The following is a 22462-nucleotide window of genomic DNA, read 5'->3' as shown; positions in this document are numbered from 1 at the left end:
TTATTATTCTTCATTGTACCTTTTTTTAAGGGTGTTTGTTAATTTTTGATTTGATGAGGATTAAACACAGAGTGCCAAACTCTTCTACTGAATGTTTCTGAAATGTTATTTTAGGATAGTTATTAACCAGACAGGCTTAGCAGTTTTATATGATGTGTTCTTTAAAATGCAAGAATATGCTGACATTATCAGTAGTAATAGCCGTAACATATTGGTTGACACCTCTTGTTGCTGACAGCTAGAATCATTGATTTAGGTTTAAGTTTTTACTGTTTTTGGTTTAGTTCTTCTGGTCTTTCTCTAGGGAAGTAAAAAAGGCTTATTAGAATGTATACCTGCACAATCTGATCAAGAAAAAGAAGCTAACATTACAAAACTAGAAGAAAAGGAAAGCTTGGAAGATAAAGACGGTGCCACAGCTAGGGCCGAGGAGGCCCTCAGCACAGAGGTAGATGCTGAAGAAGAGCAAGCACGATCTGGGTAAGACACTTGCTCTGCTTCTGATACAGTGTGGTTGGATGCAGCCTTCTTATTTGGTCTTGTGAATGTTTGAATCTAAATTGATTTATGACGTATAGAAGAATCATTTGCATTTGTTAAGAAAAATTGATTCTTTCAGAGACACTACTAATGTGAATTGTTGAAAAGATCATATTTTTTGATCTATTCTTGCTCTCATCATAGAAACCTATAAATAATTTTCTTGAGGGAACAGTATTCTTTACTGCACTAAGGTCTGCTCCTGACTGGGTAATGCAAGTTATGAAGATGACACAGAAACTGTTGGGGCTCCGGGTGTTTGTCTCTTAAGCAGAAAGTGTATGGGTCGTTTTGGCTGTGTGTGATGAGTCATACTTACTTGATTTGGCTACTTGGGAATGTTGACTTAAGTGGTCTATTGGTGGGTTCTTAGCTTTGTAAGAATCTTTGGCTTTCATCTCTGAGACTTTAGAATAAAATGATCTAAGTGCTAGTTACTCTTTTCAATAAGTGAAACCAACTGTTCTCATTTGAGGATTTTAAAAATACAGCTCCATTATACAAACAGGGAAGAAAAAACAAAACTAAATGTGCCCAGGTAAATATAGTAAGGACATTTATTTTCTTCTCTCTGTGTATGTGCACAGTTGAAGTATACTTTCCTGCCGTAGGAGATTATTACAGTTTAGAAACTTAGTAAAGATTGGGATTTTTACCTGAAGGATGTTGATCTGTTTAGCTTTATAAATAGAAAAGAAAACAATACGATATGATGCCTTGGTTATGTTGTTTTGATTGGTTTTTGGTATATAAACTTTCCCTGATTGGCGACCACCAAGAATTTTATCTGTCTTAACTTATAGGAGATTAAAAAGGTTAAGACTCGTAAGATGCTCTGGTTGGTGTTTGTTCTTTGGTATCTGTTTGTTACACTGTGTCTTTTTTTTTTTTTTTTTTTTTTTTTGGAGACAGGGTTTCTCTTTGTGTAGCCCTGGAATTCTCTGTAGAACAGACTGACCTTGAACTCACAGACAGCCCTCCATCTCTGCTCCAAAGTGCTAGGATTAAAGGGATGTGCTACCATAGTCCCTCTTTATTTACATTTTAAATATTATCCCCTTTCCCAGTTTCCCCTCCAGAAAACCTCCCATCTCATCCCTCCATCCACTCCATCCATGAGGATGCTCTATCAATCTGTTGGTTGCCATTTTTTTCTGTTGACAGTGCCCTTTGCCTTAAAGAAGCTTTGCAATTTTAGGTCCCATTTGTCGGTTCCTGAGTTTAGAGCATAAGCCACTGGTGTTCTCTTCAGTAAAATTTCTCCTGTGCCCATGTGTTCTAGGCAGTTCCCCACTTTCTCTTCTATTAGTTTCAGTGTACCTGGTTTTATGTGGAGGTCCTTAATCCACTTGTACTTCAGCTTTGTACAAGGAGATAATAAGAGTTGCAGTCTTCTACATGCTGACCACCAGTTGAACCAGCACCATTTCTTGAAAATGCTGTATTTTTTCCTACTGGATGGTATAACTCCTTTGTCAAAGATCAAGTGGCTGTAGGTGTATGGTTTCATTTCTGTGTCTTCAACTCTATTCCACTGATCTACCTGTCTGTCTCTGTACCAATACCATTCAGTTTTTATCACTATTGCTCTGTAATACAGCTTGTGGTCAGGGATGGTGATTTCCCCAGAAGTTCTTTTATTGTTGAGAAGTTTTCACTATCCTGTGTTTTACATGAATTTGCAAATTGCTCTTTTTAACTCTGTGAAGAATTGAGTTGGAATTTTGATTGGAATTGCATTAAATCTGTAGATTGCTTATGGCAAGATGACCATTTTTACTATATTAATCCAATCCATGTGCATGGGAGATCTTTCCATCTTCTAAGATCTTCTTCAATTTATTTTTTCAGAGGCTTGAAGTTCTTGTCATACAGATCTTTCACTGGCTTGGTTAGAGTGACTCCAAGGTATTTTATATTATTTGTGACTATTGTGAAGGGTGTCATTTCCCTAATGTCTTTCTCAGCCCCATTTGTCCTTTGAGTAGAGGAAAGCTACTGATTTGTTTCAGTTAATTTTATATCCAGTCACTTTGCAGAAGTTGTTTATCAGCTGTAGGAATTCTCTGGTGGCATTTTTAGGGTCACTTATGTATACTATCATATCATCTGCAAATAGAGATATTTTGACTTATTCTTTTTCAGTTTGTATCCCCTTGACCTCTGTTTGCTGTCTAATTGCTCTGGCTAGGACTTAAAGTACTATATTGAATAGGTGGGCAGAGAGTGGGCAGCCTTGTGTAGTCCCTGATTTTTGTGGGATTGCTTCAGTTTTCTCTCCGTTTAGTTTGATGTTGGCTACTGGTTTGCTCTATACTGCTTTACTATGTTTAGGTGTGGGCCTTGCATTCCTCATCTTTCTAAGACTTTTATCATGAAGGGGTGTTGAATTATGTCAAATGCTTTCTCAGCATGTGATAAGATGATCATGTGGCTTTTTTCTTTGTTTATATAGTGGATTACATTGATGGATTACCATCCCTGCCTCCCTGGGATGAAGGTGAATGATCATTTTGATGTGTTCTTGGATTTGGTTTGGGAGGATCTTATTGAGTTTGTTTGTTTGTTTGTTTGTTTGTTTATTTATTTGCTACTCATAAGGGAAATTGGTCTGAAGCTCTCTTTGTGTCGTTTAGGTATAAGTGTGATTGTGGCTTCATAGAAGGAGTTTGGGTAGTGTTCCTTCTGTTTCTATTTTGTGGAATTGTTTGGAGAGTATTGACACTAGGTCCTCTATGAAGGTCTAATAGAATTCAACAGTAAATCCATCTGGTCCTGGACATTTTTGGTTGGGAGACCTTTAATGACTGCTTCTATTTCTTTAGGGGCAATGGGACTGTTTAGATGGTTTATCTGATCTTGATTTAACCCTGGTATCTGTATAGAAAATTGTCCATTTCATCCAGATTTTCCCGTTTGGTTGAGTATATATATTCTTCTGTAGTAGGATCTGATGGTTTTTTGAATTTCCTCATTTTCTGTTGTTATATCTCCCTTTTCATTTCAGATTTTGTTAATTTTGATACTCTTTCTGTGCCCTCTGGTTAGTCTGGTGAAGTGTTATTTATCTTCCTTGTTGATTTTCTCAAAGAGCAAGCTTCTGGTTTTGTTTATTCTTTGTGTTCTTTTTGTTTCTACTTGGTTGATTTCAGCCCTGAGTTTGAGTGTTTCCTCCCTTCTACTCCTCTTGCGTGTATTTGCTTCTGTTTGTTCTAGAGCTTTCAGGTGTGCTGTCAAGCTGCTAGTGTATGCTCTCTCCAGTTTCTTTTTGGAGGCACTCAGAGCTATGAGTTTTCCTCTTAGCACTGCTTTCATTGTGTCCCATAAGTTTGGGTAGGTTGTGCCTTCATTTTATTAAATCCTAAAAAGTCTTTAATTTCTTTATTTCTTCCTTGACCAAGTTATCATTGAGTAGAACATTGTTCAACTTCCATGTGTATGTGGACTTTCTGGGGTTTTTTTTTTTTTTTTTTTGTTATTCAAGACCAGTCTTAGTTCATGGTGATCTGATAGGATGCAAGGGATCATTTCAGTGTTCTTCTATCTGTTGATGCCTGTTTTGTGACTGATTATATGAACTCTTTTGGACAAGGTACCCTGCTGTGCTAAGAACGTATATTCTTTTTTTTTAGGATGAAATGTTTTATAAATACCTGTTAAATCCATTTGGTTCATAACTTTTGTTAGTTTCACTGTGTCTGTTTAATTTCTGTTTCTGTGATCTGTCCACTGATTAGATTGGGGTGTTGAAATCTTCAACAATTATTGTGTGAGATGTTATGTGTGTTTCGAGCTTTAGTAAAGATTCTTTTATGAATGTGGTTGCCCTTGCATTTGGCGCATAGATGTTCAGAATTGCAAGTTCATTTTGGTAGATTTTTTTCCTTTGAGGTATAAAGTATAAAGTCTCCTTCCATAACTTTTGGTTGAAAGTTGATTTTATTACATATTAGAATGGCTACTACAGTTTTTTTTCTTGGGACCATTTCCTTGGAAAATTTTTATTCCAGCCTTTTACTCTGAGGAAGTGTCTGTCTTTGATTCTCGGATTTTGTGATCCTGAACTCCTGGCTGTGTCTGATCTCCTAGGAGTGGAGCCTCCTCTGGGATCCTGGGATCCTGTGATCTTGGGAGTTTCAGAGCACCTGGGAGTCGGGCTTCCTCTGGATGGTACTTGGTGTGGAGCCAGTCCCCACGGGTCAGACCAGGAGGAACCGTGCCCCTTGCTGGGGGGAGGGTTCTTGTGTCCCTGGGTCCTGGGAACCTAGTTATTCTGGGTTTTCGGGCAGAAGTTGTGGCCTCTCCTGTGATCCCGGGAGTTTCAGAACACCTGCGACTTGTGGAGTCACTGTAGAACCAGCGCCCAAGGTCTGCTCAGGGCACTGGTTCAGACTGGAAGGGAACCTATGCCAGTGACTTGGCAGGGATTCCTGTGTTTCTGGATCCCAGGGGTCCCAGTTACTCTTGGTGTTGAGGCAGTTGTGGCCTCCTCATCTCTGATCCTTCAAGTGTTAGAGGACCTGGGAATTGGGCTTCCTCTGGGTGTTGTGGGAGTGAGTGAGGATCCAGCACCCAAGGTCTGCTCAGGGCACTGATTCAGACTGGAAGGGCACACTGTGGCTTTTTTATGACGATGACAATGATATAAGTAGAGTAATAATGTCAAACCAGGAAATTCTGGCATTTCTCTGTTGTGAAAGTTTTATTTTGATGTAGTTTGTTTTCCAAACAATGTTCTGAAGAACATAGCTAACTTTAGAACTGTCAGGCTTGCTCAGTGGGTAAAAGCATCTGTCCTACAAAGTCTGACTGCCTGAAGTAGAGCCCTAGAAATCAGTGAGAAGAGAACCAACTCCCCCAAACTGCCCTCTGACTCACACACTCGCCCTCTGGCTCATTATGCTTGTACTCATATAAAACATACATTAGCACAATGATCTTTAAAAGACAAATAACATATATGTGTGTTTACTTGTATGATATATATATATATATATATATATATATATATATATATATATATATATATATGAGCTTAGTTTTTAACGAGTGTGTTGGTTATAATGGGTACTTTCAGGAAATTCCTTTCTATGCTCATTGACTTTTGAATTTGCCAGTAGTGCCTTTCAAAAAACAGAGCCGTTTTCCTTGATTAATTGCCAGTATCTATGTTGTTTGCTTCTTTGAACTTCCAATGTATAGTTTAATAAAATTTTGTTTAGTTTTGTATCTGAGATTGATTTTAAGTACATATTTAAAATTTTTTGATTGGTCTATTAAAATTTCCGTGTACTGTTTCCACAACCATGTGTAGGATGTCTTCATGTCTGATAGTAGTGGCATGTGCCTAGTGGCCTCACTGTACTCTTTGATGTATGAGTCCGGTATTTTCACTGATTATTTTGGTGCTTGCTCTTCTTTGTACCGTGCTCCCCATTACTCCCTTTTTCTCAGATGTTCACGGTGGAGTCCTGAAACACGGACAAGCCGTATTTTTTCAGAGTGCTCTCCTAGCAGTTTCAGTGTGTTATATAAATAGCATAAATGAATACAAATTCGTTTAATGTTCTTAATACTTATAAGGCCATCTCTGATGATTTTGTACTTACCTTTGCTGATTAAAATATTTCATGCTAGAAATGCTATTGATTGTTAAATAACAGTTCATGCTCTTCATTTCAGATGAAAGCTGTATTCAGTTAAGTCTAGATTTCTAAATACTGACTGACTTGACTCTATTCTCCTGTTTCTTTGTGTGGAGTTTCTGAGAACAGGGCCTTGCTATCTTGCCTTTGATTAAGAGATTCTCCTGGCTTAGCCTCCTGAGCTCTAGGATTATAGGGTTGAGCTGTCATTTCAGACAAAGTTGATAGATTTGTGAACTCACTTGTCATTCCATTTTATCTGTTAGTTTTCTCATTACATATGTAATTATATAGTAAGAAATGATAGCTGAGACATGCTGTCAGTCAAAAGATTTTTATGAAAGAATTTAAAGCTGAAATTAGTACCACAGGGGCTTTTCTATATCTATTTTCTTATAATTACACATTTCCAATGTGTATGAAGGGACAGATCCTCTGTGAGAGACTTGCTGTTAGTGCACTCACATTGCAAAGCAGACAAACTGCCCAAATATAACACTGTATTTTACATTGAAATTTATTTTATATAAAACTAGTGATTGGTAAAGATTCAGAATTGGAGGTTTTTAAAAACTTTTTCAGTACAGATTTATGGATAATGTAAGAAGAACATAAAGGCTGACATAGTGATGAACTCTGGAGTCTGTGGCAGGAGGATCAAAGTTGAAGGCCAAGTTTGCCTACATAATGAGACACTGTCTTAAAATTCCAATGAAAAAGAAATAAAGGAATATAAGTGTCCACTCTTAGGATCTATGTGATATTGAGGTGATGAAAATAACTTAGTGTTCCTACTATGATCGTTTGTGTTTCTGTTTTCTATATTTGGAATTGACCTCTAAATCTTCCTACTTTTAAGAAGCTTTCATGTTGAAAGAATCTATGCCAGAAAAATTCAATAAATGTCTGGTAAAATTGTGATACTTGCATAATTTATGTGACCATAGTAGAAAATCCCTGTGAAAGTCAAAATTATATTTCATTTACTTCAACATTTGAGAATCTGTTTTGAGCATGTCTTAACATTACTAAGGGTCACCATTAATTAGTGAATATTTTGTTTTAAACATACTAATGTTGGACATGTTTGTTTTAGAGTAAGTTTCCATCAGAAAATGGTAATGAAGTAAGTGTGTGTGTGTATGTGTACATAAACTGAGTTGTAAAGCACTTCTGTAATAAAATATGAGAGAGTGCTTAGGCAGCCAAACTAGTTTCCTATTGTTCATCACAACTTATATTCCTTTGGTGAAAATCAGTCAAGGAATCAATCAGTCAATCGATCAGTCAATCAATTAATCAATCATCAATCAATCAATCAATCTTAATCTCTGTCTTTCTGTCTGTTGTTTGAGCAGGGTCTTTCTATGTAGCCTGGACTGACCTGTGAACTCACATTGATCCTCCTGCCTACATCCTCCCAAGGACTGGGATTACAGTGCAGGATTTTCTTTCTTTTTTTTTTTTTTATGTACTTATTTTTGCTTCTTATTTTTCCTCTAAAACTATCTTTCTGACACTTGTCCTCTCATACAGGTTTTAGTTTTAAATACTAAATTGAAATTCAGAGCATTTTGTACACACGGAACCAGCTGTTCTGGAACAATCACAGCCACGATTTTTATCGGTATATGTGGTTTGGAACTGAAACTCATGAAGTAACTTTTATTAACTCTTCAATTTTTTAAACCTTTCAAGAGATGAAACCAATAAAGAAGAAGATGAAGATGATGAAGAAATAGAAGAGGAGGAGGAAGAAGATGAGGAAGAAGATGAGGATGAAGATGATGATGACAACAATGAAGAAGAGGAGTTTGAGTGCTATCCACCAGGCATGAAAGTCCAAGTGCGGTATGGACGAGGGAAAAATCAAAAAATGTATGAAGCTAGTATAAAAGATTCTGATGTCGAAGGTGGAGAGGTCCTTTACTTGGTGCATTACTGCGGATGGAATGTGAGGTAACTTGAGTTTCAGCTAGTGATTATTACAAACACTTTTAAAATACTTTTCTATTTAAAAACTTACATAACAAATTACAGACTTACTAGTACTCTAACTGAACACATTAACATTAAAAATATCAAGCTTTTAGCCTGTTAATACCTCACTCGATGACACCCTACCACTCTACTTCGTGTTTTCAGCACTTCACAGACATCTTTAGTAAATGGAAAGTAGGTCTAGACAGTTAAGTCTAATACATGTTTAATAGAGTATACACTGGAAAGAAATGATAGGAAAACCTCACAATGATAATGGGTTTTGCTTCTTGACTTCATCATATCATTACCAGGCTGCCTGCTTTCTCCACTTAAATCCTCACACTCTTCTTTGTGGTCGTCCAGATTTCAAAGTCTGAATTTCTTAAGAAGCATCACTGATTTTTTTAAAAGACCTTATTATCAGCAGCTATATTAGTATCTTTTCAGAAGTCATAGGACCTTATTTGTGTCTTTGAAACCAAAGCTGGAAAATAGCAGCAAATGTGCTAAGAGTGAACCTTCCTACTGCTCCTGAGTCCTGCCAGTGAAAGACAAAGCAGAGGTCCAGGTCTAGGTGTGGTCAGAGATTTAAGATTTTTATCTTGCACTTTTTCAGTTTTATCTAAAATTGAGAAGTCAATTTGTAAGGCAAACCATTTAGTTGTCTTTTCACAGTAACTTCATTAACTTTGGAATGTTTATTGTTAGGTAGTAAATTAAATGTATGAAATCTAGTTGTAGTTTGTGAAATTAGGCTCAGTTATTTCTATTGGTGGTTTTTTCAAGGGAGTCCTCGTGTTTTTCAGGAAAAATACAGTTATCAGGCTTTATAGTTAAATTTATTCTTGGAGAAGAGGTGTGGCTTTTGGTCAAGTACCCACTCAGTACTGTGAGTCCTTCAATTCAGTCCCTGCTGTCCCTTATACACGAACATGAAGCTTAATGTTTGTGGGAATTCTAAGAAAAGATTTCAAATTCTCATTTCTTAGAAGCATACCTTTTGTTCTGTTGTAACAGCAGTAAGTTCTGCAAGTGTGACCTAGAATCTGATTGCCTTTCCAATTTGAGGAAAGTATAATTTTATGTATTCATATATAAAAGTATATGTATGACTTTTAAAACACTAGGAACAATATGGCAACTTGAGTCAGGAAGGGAGTTCAGAGACTGAATTTCTGATAAAGAAGGTAGTAAAAGTATGGATTTCAGGATACTTTCTTACCAGGGCTTTGAAGTGTAGTTGTTCTGAAGCATAGACTTTGCCAGGTGGTACATGGTACCCTGCATGGAGTCTGTCCTCATAGCTGTGGTTCTTCTGTCTGTATTGTATGCAGTTCTCTCATTGACAGGTTGGCTGATAGGAGAAACCTCAGATTGTTCTGTGGTCTCGTTGTTGGACGGATTTCATCTTACTGAGTAAAGGTGCTAAGGAGGTCTTGTTCTGCCCTCAGGTACTTGCAGACGTAAGTGTGAATTAGGAAGCCTGAGGGCCGAGCCCCCCAGCTCCAGGACCACTGCAGGAGTAGAAAGGCTTGCTGTCTCTCAGCTGTCTCCATCCTTCATTCCTAGTTACTTTGCTGATTTCTACACAGAAGCAATATTTCCTCTTGGCTTATATCAAGTGCTTGAAATTTCATGACCGATGAACAGGATTTAGACACAGATTCCACAACATTCAGGCTCGATTATCTTTATTAATTGGTTTCCTAAGCAAAAGCAAAGGAAACAAAATATGGAGGAAATCATTTCACACTTTAAATCATCATATTTTCTAATTTTTTTTTTTAAAGAAGAGATTGACCAAAGAAAAGCATAGCTAGTTGGGTTGCAGAAGGTACAGAGGATATTTAGTACTTCAGTTTTGAAATTGATAGAAAGGAAGATTTTAAGTTGAGGCAATCAGATTTGTAATGACCCAGGAAGGGAAGTGAGACCTGATCCAGCAAGCCATGCTTATGTTATTAAGACAGATGCCATCTGTTCTGACCTCAAGCAGTTCTGTGTTAAGAACTTTGCAAAGAAGATCCTAACAATCTCGATGAAGACCTCTGGGGTGGATCTGCATAACTTCTGCAGCACAGAGGACAGGACCGTGCTTCAGCACACTTAACAGTTAATCTTCTTAGTGAGCATGCCAGTGTCCCCACTATTCTCTGTAGTAATTACCAAAGAGTGCCCTAGTGATGAACCAGCAAGAACTGTTGTTAATGTTGATGTTTCTTCATGTCTAAAACTAATACAGAGGACTACAGCAAATCACCACCAGCTCTTCAGTTATTTCCTGTGATTTTAGAGGTCTCCAGCGTTATTGTGTATATTACCGTTTAACGAAATGTTAGACTTGAAGCTTTACGCATGGGGGTTTATGAAACCTCCATTCGCACTGGTTCTCGATAGATGCTTTATTTAGCACATTGTGTATGGGGCTATTTGTGTATTTTATCTGACTTCTGTAAGAAAATTTTTCTTTAAGGAAATAATATCTTAATTTAAAAAAGTTTTATTGTTGATTTCTGTATATTTTTTCTGAGATGCATAAATTTAAATATTGTTCATATCCTACTATAAAACATTTTAATGAAGATTATATTTATGTAAGCATTAGTATTGGAAAAAGTTCTTTGCCACACATGGAAGGATTAAAAAAAAACTATTTTATTTAAATTTACTTAAAGTAAATTTGGAGCTCTTGAACCCAAACCACAAATGATATGATACCAGTAGTGATCTTTTCTGATAGAGTGATCTTAAGTTACTGCTAAATGATAGAGAATCACCATGCATAGGGTACTTCGTTTAAATCATTCCATGAATAATTATTAATCCTTCCAAAATAACATACAACATAAAATAACATGAAAAATAGAAATAAAATTAATGGATTAAAATGATTTAAAATTACAGTGCTTCTGAAAATATAGCTTTGTAAAATTTTAAGAATTATATTCCTCTGGGTGGGCTGTAGCTTAATGGAAGAGCACTTGTTAAGCGCTTGCAAGGCCTTAGGTTCAACCCCTAGCAGTACAGGTTCAGGAAATTATAGTATCTTAACCTTTTTTTAACTGTGAGAGAGAATCAAAAGAATTTTTTAATATGTAAAAGTGTTTTGCCTACATTTATGTCTGTGTGGTACCTACAGAAACCAGAAGTGCTTATTGGATCCCCTGGAACTGGAGTTACAGATGGTTGTGAAGCACCAAGTAGGTGCAGGGAACTGAAGTCTGGAAGAGTAGCCAGTGCCTTCACTCACTGAACCATTCTCTAGTTCCTACTTTGGCTAGTTTTAGTAGTAGACTTTCTCTTGGGGTTTTTTGCTTTTTTGTTTGTTTTTTAACGTTAGCAATGTTAATATTAGCATGGTTATCTTAAGTGGTCTGTTGAGATATCATGTCCTTGCCAAATAATAAGTATAGGATTGGATTTAGAAATATATGCTACATAGGTAATTGTACCACTCAGTGTTTGAGGCAGAAAAAATATGAGTTTAGTGCCAGCCTGGATTATACAGTGGAACTTTTTTATTTCGCCCTCAAATAACATACCATAAATGTCATTGAATGTGGGATTTGTATCCTTCCTTGTTTCATAACTGGACATATTAGAACCATTTAGGTTACTCGACTTTTAGATACATTTTTACTATGTGTGTATGTATGTGTGAGTGTATGCTACTTGTGTACAGAAGGCCGGAGGGCATTTGATCTCCTTGAACTGGAGTTACAGGGAGCTGTGCGTTGCCTAACTTATGTGTCAGAACTGAGCTTGGATCCTCTGGAGGAAGTAATGTGCACTCTTAACCATTGAGCCATCTCTGTAACATCATTGCCTTGTGATATATATGAACTTTAAGTGAGCCCTTACTCCTTTTTTCAATTTTGTTTTTTCTGTCCACTCTCTTATTTTCTTAGCAGACTATTTTACATTGTTTCTAATTCCCGCCCCACCCCTCACCCCTCACCCCTCACTTTCAGCTGGTAACTTTGATTTGAATTTTAATCTGGCTGGGAAATTGAAGCAAGAAGGAAAATTTTACTAATTTATACTAATTTCTTGCTTTCATCTACAGTCAGGCTGTGTATTTGTCACCTCTAGTCACAAGTTAATATGCTCATGTTTAGATATTGTCTTGTAAAAGACACCAGCCTGTTTTCTTGACCTATTCAAATTATCTCCCCCCACCACCACCACCACTTGTAGACTTGCACTTACTTCTTCTGTGTCAAAGAAAGCCCTGTCTTGAGCCTGCCTGGTCTCACTGTGTCGTTTCTGTGCATCAATCCATGAACTAGTGGACAATGTTATTTGCATCTGTCCTGTTTTCTCATTTATGGGTAAGCCCACTCAGATAGCCCCACATCCCATACTTTTAGAATAGTACTTACCAGGATTACTAGGTTTGGAATCCTGTCTTTGACCAGTAAATGTTACCTCCAGCTGGTCACTCCTATGGCACTCTTCACTTGGATTCTGGCTGCAGCATCTGCATCTGGCTTTTTTTTTACTTTCCTTAATTATCTTGTGCTTTATTTCTTATTTGTATTTGGAAGGTTTCTCTTTAATTTTTTTTTTTTTGTCTTCTGGTAACTACTGCAGTTTATTACTTTATGTTGCTGTTTTTCTACTAATCATAATAACATGATTCAAATAATAAGCTTTCTGAGCTCAGGAATATAACTTCTCTTCAGAACACCGATCTATTCTGTTTGTTAGCAATTGAGAGACAGATTGGGAATCCTCATTTCTTAGGACTTCTTTTTCTTTTGTTTTTAAAAAATTACTGAATGGTTACTTTTCAGCTTAATTTTCCTGTTCTTCTTCTAGACTATTCTACCCTTGTTTTGTTGTACTTCAATGTATTCCATACAGTTGAATTAGTGTACTGAAGAAACCATGCAAAATCATGGTGTTTATGCTTTGAGATTATTGTAACAATGATAAAAAGAGCAAATACTCTGGAAAGTCATCCATTGTTCTTTAGTGTAAAAGTTAAAAGCCATAAAGTGTATCTCATTTGATAATTTTGTAAACTTGTTTTAGAAGAGATTGACTTTTGAATTAACCACAGTGCAGGAGTACAAGTGAAAATCAGCATCGACATCATGAAAAAGATGAACAGTTCCATTATGGTTATACTAGAGAGCCTTGGTCTATCTTTGTATTTTCAGCTCAAACTGTTGACTAAACCGGGGTCTGTCTCATTGAGTAGTCTTATAGGTTAGCAGATGTTTCAAAAATATCCACTGGACATATTCCATATAATAATTTACAAATTAATAAGTACATCTTCTGGTTTTTTTTTTTTTTTTTTTTTTTTTTTTTGGTTCTTTTTTTTTTTTTTTTTTTCGGAGCTGGTCCTTCTGGTTTTTTTAAATACGTACAAATACAATTTCCTAAACTTAATCAATTATTTGAAAAAACACAACTTTGGGAATGTTTTTAAAATTTATATTACATTGTGCTGTTAGTGCCATAGCTCTTACCATTTGCAGTGGCCTGAGCTTGGTCCATACGTGTCCAGGATATTTTCAAATTACATGTTATCTCTGCCTATAGACCAACTCTAGCATTAGAATCAGAATCCTTAGGAAATGCTATTGGTAGAATGACTATACTATTAATGAGCTTCTTCTGACAAAATTTAAGTACAAGAGTGCTATCATATTTGTGTTTCTGTCCTTCTGCTGTTATTTGCGTGGTGGTGGTGAAGATAAGGTTTTACATAACATAGGCTGGCCTTGAAACCTCCTGTGTAGGTGAAGGGTGAGCTTATTAATCCTCCTGCTCCATCTCCTAAGTGCTGGTCTTAGAGATGTGTGCCACAGTGCTTGACTCTGTGTCTTATCTTATCCTTTTCTTTCTCTTTTTTTGGTGGTGGTGAGGGGGAGGTGTTGTTTGGTTTGGTTTTGTTTTTGAGACACGGTTTCTCCCTGTAGCCCTGGTTGTCCTGGAACTCTCTGTAGACCAGACTGGTCTTGAACTCACAGAGATTTGCCTGCTTTTGCCTTTCGAGTGCTGGGTTTAAAGGCATGCACTGCCACTGCCAGACTGCTATTTATTCTTAATTTTGATGAATAGCATTCATGTCATTCTATGGGTGTAATAGTAAGAGAAACTCGTAGCTTTCTCTGGTGAGAGCAAGGACTCAGCAGTTGCCGAGTGGGTTTCCTTTAGCCATGTGTCAGTATTTTAAATAAAATATGTTGTCAATAATTTTTAAATAGAGTACCAGTTTTAGAATTTTGATATTTAACTTAATAGCTAATTATTTGGGGTTTTTCTTTGTAACAGCCTTTACACATAGGTAGTTTTAAAGAATTGTATCAACTTGCTTTTGCTCTGAAAGTTTGTTTTTGCTTTGTTTGCTTTAAGACAGGGTCCCACTCTGTACCCTTGAATTCACTGTGTATACCAGGCTGGCCTTAAACTCGCAGAGATCTTGTCTATCTTTGCCTCCTGAGTGCTGGAATTAAAGGCGTGTACCACCATGACCAGGTGTTCTGAAAGTATTTTAAAAACACCTGTTTCTGGGTGTAATTTGTTTTTTAAAGGTATGGCTGAGTATGTATTACTATGTGCATACAGTATTTTTTTGAAAGCTGGGTTTCAGAAAATGTGTCAAAGTGTACATAATAACCATTTTATAGACAAACCTTCTGCTGCTTTATTATCACCAAGTGATTTGCCGATACAGCCACACAAAAGTCATAAAGCTTTTCAGAACTTACAGTTTTCTCTGGTGAGAGCAAGTACTCAGTGGTCTCTGAATGGTTTCCTTTTGCTATGTGTCAGTATTTTAAATATATTAAAAAGGTCACATCCAGCATAACTTCTTCTTTCAAAAGGTTTGTATCATTACTTTGCAGTTATTGTTTTGCATTGTCTTCTAGGTTAAATTGTAAGCTCCTTGCAGATAAGAGCTGTGTTGTGACTTCATGCTTAATATACTGATAATGTGTTGAATAAATATATAGATTTTGACCATTTTTAGGCGATGAGACATCTGAGTCCTTTGTATTAGGTAATTTTAGTATATATCTTCTCAGATTAGGCATTTATATTTGCCTAGCAGTTTATATGAATATCAGATGCTTATCTAGGTTCTATATAAGATTATTATATAATGTGCTAATAATGGAAATTAAAAGCTGAGGCTAACCAGTCCTTTATTTACACACACACACACACACACACACACACACACCCGTTTTGGTAGTACTGAGGCTCAAATCTAGAGCGTTTCTTATGCTGATCAAGTGCTTAACCACTGAACTAACACTGCTTAATTAAAATAATCAGGCCTAATTTAATATTTGTTTTAATTATTAAAAATTGTTTCTGAATGGGAAAAACATAAGACAACAATAGTCCTCTTCCCTTATACCTGCCAAGGTGAATCTTTTCTTGCAATGAAGAGGCTATTTATTGTTCCTTGGTACTGTTTAGTAAAAGAGGGGAAGGCAAAGGCAGATGGGTGTGTGGCACATCCAGTCAGTCTCTCTGCTTTCTTGTAGCCATAAGACTTTGTGCTTGAACCTCAACAAGGCAGCTGTGCGGGTGAGCCAGTGGGTCAGGAGACATGTTTATCATAGTTCTCCAGCCTCCTTATCATGAAGCATGCTGACTGACGAACAAGAGTACAATAATTTGACAGGGTTCATCTGAACAACTGTTGCCCAGTGTTCTCTCTGCTCAATTGAGATCCATACTGGAATGTGTACCCTGATTCCCTGTATTGTTGATTCTCTTCTCTAAAGTCATTATGACATTTTCACCCACACTTTCTTCTTCCTGGTATTGCTATTCCATTCTCTCCCTTAGCTTCCTTAGCACCTCCTGTCTCTTCCTTGTCTTTCTCACATTGCTCCCCATTAAGACATGTCTTCATGATTCCCATTCTAGTTTTGTGATCTACACTCACACCTCTACATACATCCATATAAAACTTACTTGAGAAATCATGATGTATTTTTTCTGAGCCTGCCTTATTTCATTTAGCATAATGATTTCTAGTTATCCATTTTCCAGCATGTGTAATGATTTTATTTATAGCTTGATAGAATTTCATTATGTATGTATATGTATCATATTTCTATCATTCATTCATCTGTTAATGGATAATTAGGTTGCTTCCATTTCCTAATTATTGTGAATGGTTGGTATCCTATGTGATTCTTTTTTTTTTTTAATCTATTTTTTCCTCTACTGTCTTCATGTGTCTGTGTTTATGTGTGTGAATGCAGATGCCCTCAGACTCTATCCATGTACCTTACTTGCTAAGTTATCTTCCGGCTCCTTCCTATTGATTCTTAAACCACTAACTGACTTGCGGGAGCCCCCTGTACAGGCATGTGATAGTCCAGATTATGACTCTATCACATGCTTGCAGTAATTCTTTGATTCCTATTTGTTGATGTTGATGTTTCTGAGACACAGTCTCTCTCTGTATCCAGGTTAGCGTGGAGCTTTCCATCTAGGAGCTTTGGCCTCCTGGATGATAGATTATAGTTCTTTAGTGTGTTCAGCTCCAACATTTAGGTATTGTTTTTGTTTTTGATACATGGTTTCAATATGTAGCTCCTAGATGGCCTGGAACTCCCATTTGTAGACCAGAGTGACCTCAGACTCAACAGAGATCTACCTACCTTTGTCTCCTCCTGTGTTGAGATTAAAGAAATATCTATCAATTTCAAAAGAAATATCCAGCAATTCTAGTATCCTTTAAAGTTGTATTTTGAGGGATGAATAAATGTTCTATTTAATAAGGTATCTCTGAAAAAATTAAAAATATTTTGCTTTTCTGTTTCTTAGTTAAAATTTTTCATTATCTTGTCACCAGGTTTAGCCAGTAGGAAGCACAGTGTGCTTTTGTGTGGAGCTGAGTCAGCAGTTTCACTGTGGTCTGTGAAGCACCAGCCTAAAGGTTGCTTTAGGTACTTGTAGGTCTTCTGTTTGTTGTAACATGAAAACATGTTTAATCAAACGGTGACCTATATAATTGAACTCTTTTTCCCACCAGAGGAAGGTGGTAGCTTTTGAGATTGGGTTGCTCTTTGTAACCCAGACTGGTCTGGAGCTCACAGTTTGTAGCCAGGCTGGCCTGTAGCTCCTGAAACTCTTCCTTTAGCCTCTCAAGGCCTGATTCATTACAGCTTGTTAATTTAGTTCTTGATTTGGGACCTTTGTTACTTCACCATAAATGCTTGCAATAATTAAACTTTATTTTCAGGTTTTTGTGTTTGTTATTAAAGGCTGGAGTCACAGCTTAGCATATGAAAGGTTATTTTTAATCACTAATACTACAGACAGATAAATAAACAATAACAAATAGTTGCTCTCTTTATGGGTATAACTTTAAAACAGAAAAAGAGAATGACTGAGTTACTTTCTATTCTGCTTTTTTTAAGATTTATTTATTTATCATGTATACAGCATTCTACCTGCATGTGTACCTGCAGGCCAGAGGAGGTCACAGACCTCATTACAGATGGTTATTAGCCACCATGTATCGCTGGGAATTGAATTCAGGACCTCTGGAAGACATAATGCTCTTCTGGTCTCCTCTAATGTTCCTTTTTTTCTAGCTTATTTTTTTTATGGAAAAAAGTACTCCTTTTTTGATGTACATAACTTAATGTGTAGTCAGCAGTATTTTGCACCTTGTAAAATTCTGAAGACTTTGAACATTGAATTGAGAAGTCATCATAGCTCTATTGACCCTTTAATGTTTGTAAACATATGAAAGAAGCTTTTTAGAACACAGAAAACTTGGGGCAGAATAATGTTTTTCTAGAGCAGCACCACCCTCATCCTCCACCCCCCAATCCCTAATTATTTGAGTCCTCTAAAAGCAGTAGGAGGCCTTTCTGTCAGAGTGTTACTAACTACAGCATGTTTTCTTGGTAGGTCTAGAGGGGAAAAAATGCCTACCACCACTTAAGAGCAAAACAAATGTTAGAAAAGATTATAATTTTTCAATATTTAATGTGTGTGTTTGGTTTGAGTGGAGCAGTAGTGACCCTAGAGGATTTAGGAGGGTTTTGACCATGGGACAGTCGATTTGACTCTTTGATGTCTTGATTGTATACTCATCAGATCTCTTAAGAGCCAGTGAAGTTGGGGTTGGGGATTTAGCTCAGTGGTAGAGCGCTTGCCTAGCAAGTGCAAGGCCCTGGGTTCGGTCCCCAGCTCCAAAAAAAAAGAAAAAAGAAAAAGAAAAAAAAAGAGCCAGTGAAGTTATAAAATGTTAAAATTGAGTTTTTATTTGAATATAGTATAGTTCCTTCAGTGGTTTATACCTTACATATTTATGCTCATTTTTCTTAATTTTAGATATGATGAATGGATTAAAGCAGATAAAATAGTAAGACCTGCTGATAAAAATGTACCAAAGATAAAACATCGGAAGAAAATAAAGGTAATGTCTTGATTTTGCTGTGCACCATTAGCTGTTAAGTAAATACATTTTCTACCCTCCACCCCCCAAAATGCAATTAAATGTACATGTGTATGAATGTGCTAATTCTGATATTATCATCTTTTTTAAATAACACTTTTATCAAATATTGGATTTTGCTCTAAGTACTAAGTAATCTTTAAGGCCCTTTCATTTCAACATTGTGTAAAGCCACACAACCAGATTACATTTATCTATTTAAATCTTTTCCTGTCTTTCTTAGTTCTCAGCTAGGAGCCCTCAGTCGTTTGGGTAGGGATGTAAGTAGATTTAAGGTGGGGAAGAGGAGATATATCTGAAGACACAGGAGCGTCTCTCTCTTCATCTCTGTATGACCCTGAGTTCTGCCTCAGAATCTCTTCAGCACCCTCTTTACCACACACTCAATAGCTAATATAGGATCTGTGCTCTCATGTGCAAAGTTGTGATACTGTGCATGAGAAAATAAAAAAAAAATCATTAATATGGTTTTGAAATTTTTAAAAATCGTTTTTTTTTTTTTTTTTTTTTTTTTTGGTTCTTTTTTTCGGAGCTGGGGACTTTAAAAATCGTTTTAAATGATCACGTGTAGTTGACATGCTTGGTAGTAATTCTGAAGCTCAGTCTCCTCATTCTAGTGAAGAGCTGTTACGGTCCTGTTTAGGGGCCCCTTTGTGGTCTTACGTGATGAATGCTTTTATTACTGTATTGAGTCTGTTTTAAGTTTCCAGTACAGTAACCAAGTACTTAAAACTCAGGATTTCTTAAACTCTTGACGTAACTCACTGTTGATCCTCTTGGAAAATATGTAAACCACACTGTATTTAGCATTGTTTTTTTTTTTTTTTTTTGGTTCTTTTTTTTGGAGCTGGGGACCGAACCCAGGGCCTTGCGCTTCCTAGGCAAGCGCTCTACCACTGAGCTAAGTCCCCAACCCCTTTAGCATTGTTTTTAGAAATGGAAGAATATCTGTTAAAAACCCAGTGTCTCTGTACAAAGCAAGCTCTAGCATTTCTAGGTAGATGAGTAGAAGCAGTGTTTGAATCATACATATAAAATGTTCTCTGAATGTCTGTGCCCTATTCAGTTCTTTATACTAACTCAAGCATGTTAAAATTCTTGCTCACAAGAAAAGAGGCTTATGAATCGGAAATTAGCAGATTCTAAAAGGTTTCATATATATTACCTTTTAGTATTGCACATACATCCTGCCCCTCTATTAATTAAGTTTTCTACTGAAAGCTGTTGTAGAGACTTCTTTTCTTTTTTTTTTTTTTTTAAAGTATTCTAGGAGCAACATGTCTGCCTAATCATTGCCTTTCTTAAAGATGTATTTATTTATTATATATAAGTACACTGTAGCTGTCTTCAGACCCACCAGAAGAGGGCATCAGATCTCATTACAGATTGTTGTAAGCCACCATGTGGTTGCTGGGAATTGAACTCAGGACCTCTGGAAGAGCAGTCAGTGCCCTTAACCACTGAGCCATCTCTCCAGCCTGAGACTTCTAGTACTTGGATGGGAGACTTCTTTTCTTTGACTGCCACTAAAAATGTATTTGACTTGGACTGAAGTAAATTATTTCAGCCTTCAGTGCTCATGGTAATTTTGATTTCTGAGCTCAAGTCATAAAGTGCTTAAAAAAAAAAATGAAACATGTACCATAGTCACCTGGACTACACATTAAAACAGGCTTCCTGGTTCCATCTTTAGTATTTTGATTCATCTTTAAGGGGGCTACTTTTCTAGCAAGTTCTCAGAAATTTCAGGGCCACGGACCCCATTTGAAGGACAGCTACCATCTAAATGTTAACTGTTACATGTAAGGGAGTATTTCTCCCCTGGCATATCTTATGTGACATTAGGTATACACTGTCATTTGGAGACTTGTGAAAATAATCTCACATGTTATTCGGTCTGTCTGTGTAATGGGACTTCACAATTGTTGCTAAGTCATACTTAGAGAACCTAAATAAACAAACAAACAAATCGCTAATAGGAAATACCTTAGTTTTGTCTCATCTGTAAATTGAGTTTGAGACAACATCAGCCTTTGAGTGAGGTGGGAAGGCTCTTCTGAGCTCACTCCGCAGAGGCCAGTGTGAGGAACTCCGCCTGTAAATTCAAGTACAGAGTATGGCGATTCCAGTTTATTATCTTACAGTGACAATGTTCATTTTCAAATAAAGTTGTTGAAATTGAGTTTCTTTTGTAAATATTAAATTTGGATTTATAATTTAATTTCTAAGAATTTACAAGTTATTAGCAATATTTATTTGCTAGTCTTAATTATTTGTCAGTTTTCATCCCTACTATTAGATTGTAATACAAAACAGTTTTTCTATCTCATAGTGTTTTCATGAATAATTTTAAAAGAATCAAATTGGTTATTTTGAAGTTCTTTTCTTTATGTTTTTTCCCTCTGTTAAATATTTAATTAATATTCTTTGATGTTGATTTTAAAAAAGGATTAATGTTGTTAGCAATAAGTTTATATTTAGTTTATATTTTATATATTTTAATATATAATCATATCTAATACGTCATATGTTGTAAGATTATAGCTAACATCTAATACTTTATTTTTTAATCTAGAATAAACTAGACAAAGAAAAAGACAGAGATGAAAAATACTCTCCTAAGAACTGTAAACTTCGACGCTTGTCAAAATCACCGTTTCAGTCAAATCCATCTCCTGAGATGGTTTCCAAACTAGATCTTGCTGATGCCAAAAATTCTGATACAGGTCATATTAAATCTATAGAAATTACCTCCATTCTTAATGGACTACAAGGTAAACATAATTGTTTCATGCAAGTATTTGATTTTAATTTCTGTATTTAAATGAACTTTTGTGTAGTGGTATGTGACTTCAGTTCTAGTACTTTGAAAGCTAAGGCAGGAAGATTGGGAGTTGAGGCTAGTTTAAGCAAGAGTCTGTCTCAGGGGAATAAAAAAGCCTTATGTATTTTTGCTCCTTCCACACCCTAAAAAAACATCCCTGAAGTTAAATTCTATGAAAGTGGTTCTGTGGACTCAGGTTATTTTTTGTTTTGTTTTTGTTTGGTTTGTTTTTTTTTTCCCCCCCCAGAATTTGCTGTGTTTATTGTTAGCAACACAATATTTCTCTATTCTTGTCAAACACTGTCCTTTCTGTTGTTGTATAAAGCATAGGCTGTGTTATATGTTAAGATGATAGTGTAGTTCTGAAAGTTGTGAAGAACTCATCTGCTTATTTTGATATATGGTAATGGTTAATAAGAAAGGCAGAGAACTGGGCTGGAGAGGTGGTTCTGTAGTTAAGAGCACTTTCTGCTCTTAGGGACCTGAGTTCAATTTCTAACACCCACATGGTGGGTCATAAGCATTTAAATCTATATTGGCAGGGATCTAACTTCTTCTGAACTCTTTAGGCACCAAGCACCCATTTGGTGTATACCCATACATTCAAGCTAAACATTCATACATACTGAATAATAAAAATAAATGATATTTAAAAAGCAGTGAGTGTGAAATTGGATTAGAGATCTGATTTACAAAATAACTTAATTCTTTTCCCTAAAATATATTTTTGTTAATTTTTTATTATATATTTCTTTACTTACATTTCAAAGGTTATTCTCCTTCCCTTGCCCTCCCCCTCCCCCATACAGGTATTCCCCCCCATGCATTCCCCTTATTGCCCTCCCCAATATTCCCCTGCACTGGGGGTCCAACCATGGCAAGACCAAGGGCTTCTCCTTCCACTGGTGCCCCAACAAGGTTATTCTTTGCTACATATGCAGTTGGAGCCCTGGGTCAGTCCGTGTATAGTCTTTTGGTAGTGCTTTAGTCCCTGGAAGCTCTGGTTGGTTGGCATTG

General features: G+C 36.4%; 1 protein-coding gene across 12 annotated transcripts in view; it reads left to right on the top strand.

Annotated features, from left to right (window-relative positions):
- Arid4b (AT-rich interaction domain 4B) overlaps positions 1–22462 on the top strand; it is a 124638-nt gene that overhangs the window by 80142 nt on the left and 22034 nt on the right. For 5 of the 12 annotated variants that reach the window (XR_015641003.1, XR_015641004.1, NM_001414215.1 and 2 more), the window contains 4 exon segments: positions 305–480; positions 7884–8144; positions 18498–18582; positions 21197–21395. Coding sequence is in view for 8 of the 12 variants with exons in the window: in NM_001414215.1 (NP_001401144.1) it covers positions 305–480; positions 7884–8144; positions 18498–18582; positions 21197–21395 (721 nt within the window). In the remaining 4 variants the exon portion in view is untranslated. 12 annotated transcript variants of the gene reach the window in all.

The sequence above is a fragment of the Rattus norvegicus genome, chromosome 17 (assembly GCF_021556685.1).
Source record: "Rattus norvegicus strain SHRSP/BbbUtx chromosome 17, alternate assembly SHRSP_T2T, whole genome shotgun sequence".
Lineage (NCBI taxonomy): Eukaryota > Metazoa > Chordata > Mammalia > Rodentia > Muridae > Rattus > Rattus norvegicus.
This window is presented reverse-complemented; position numbering and strand designations above follow the sequence as displayed.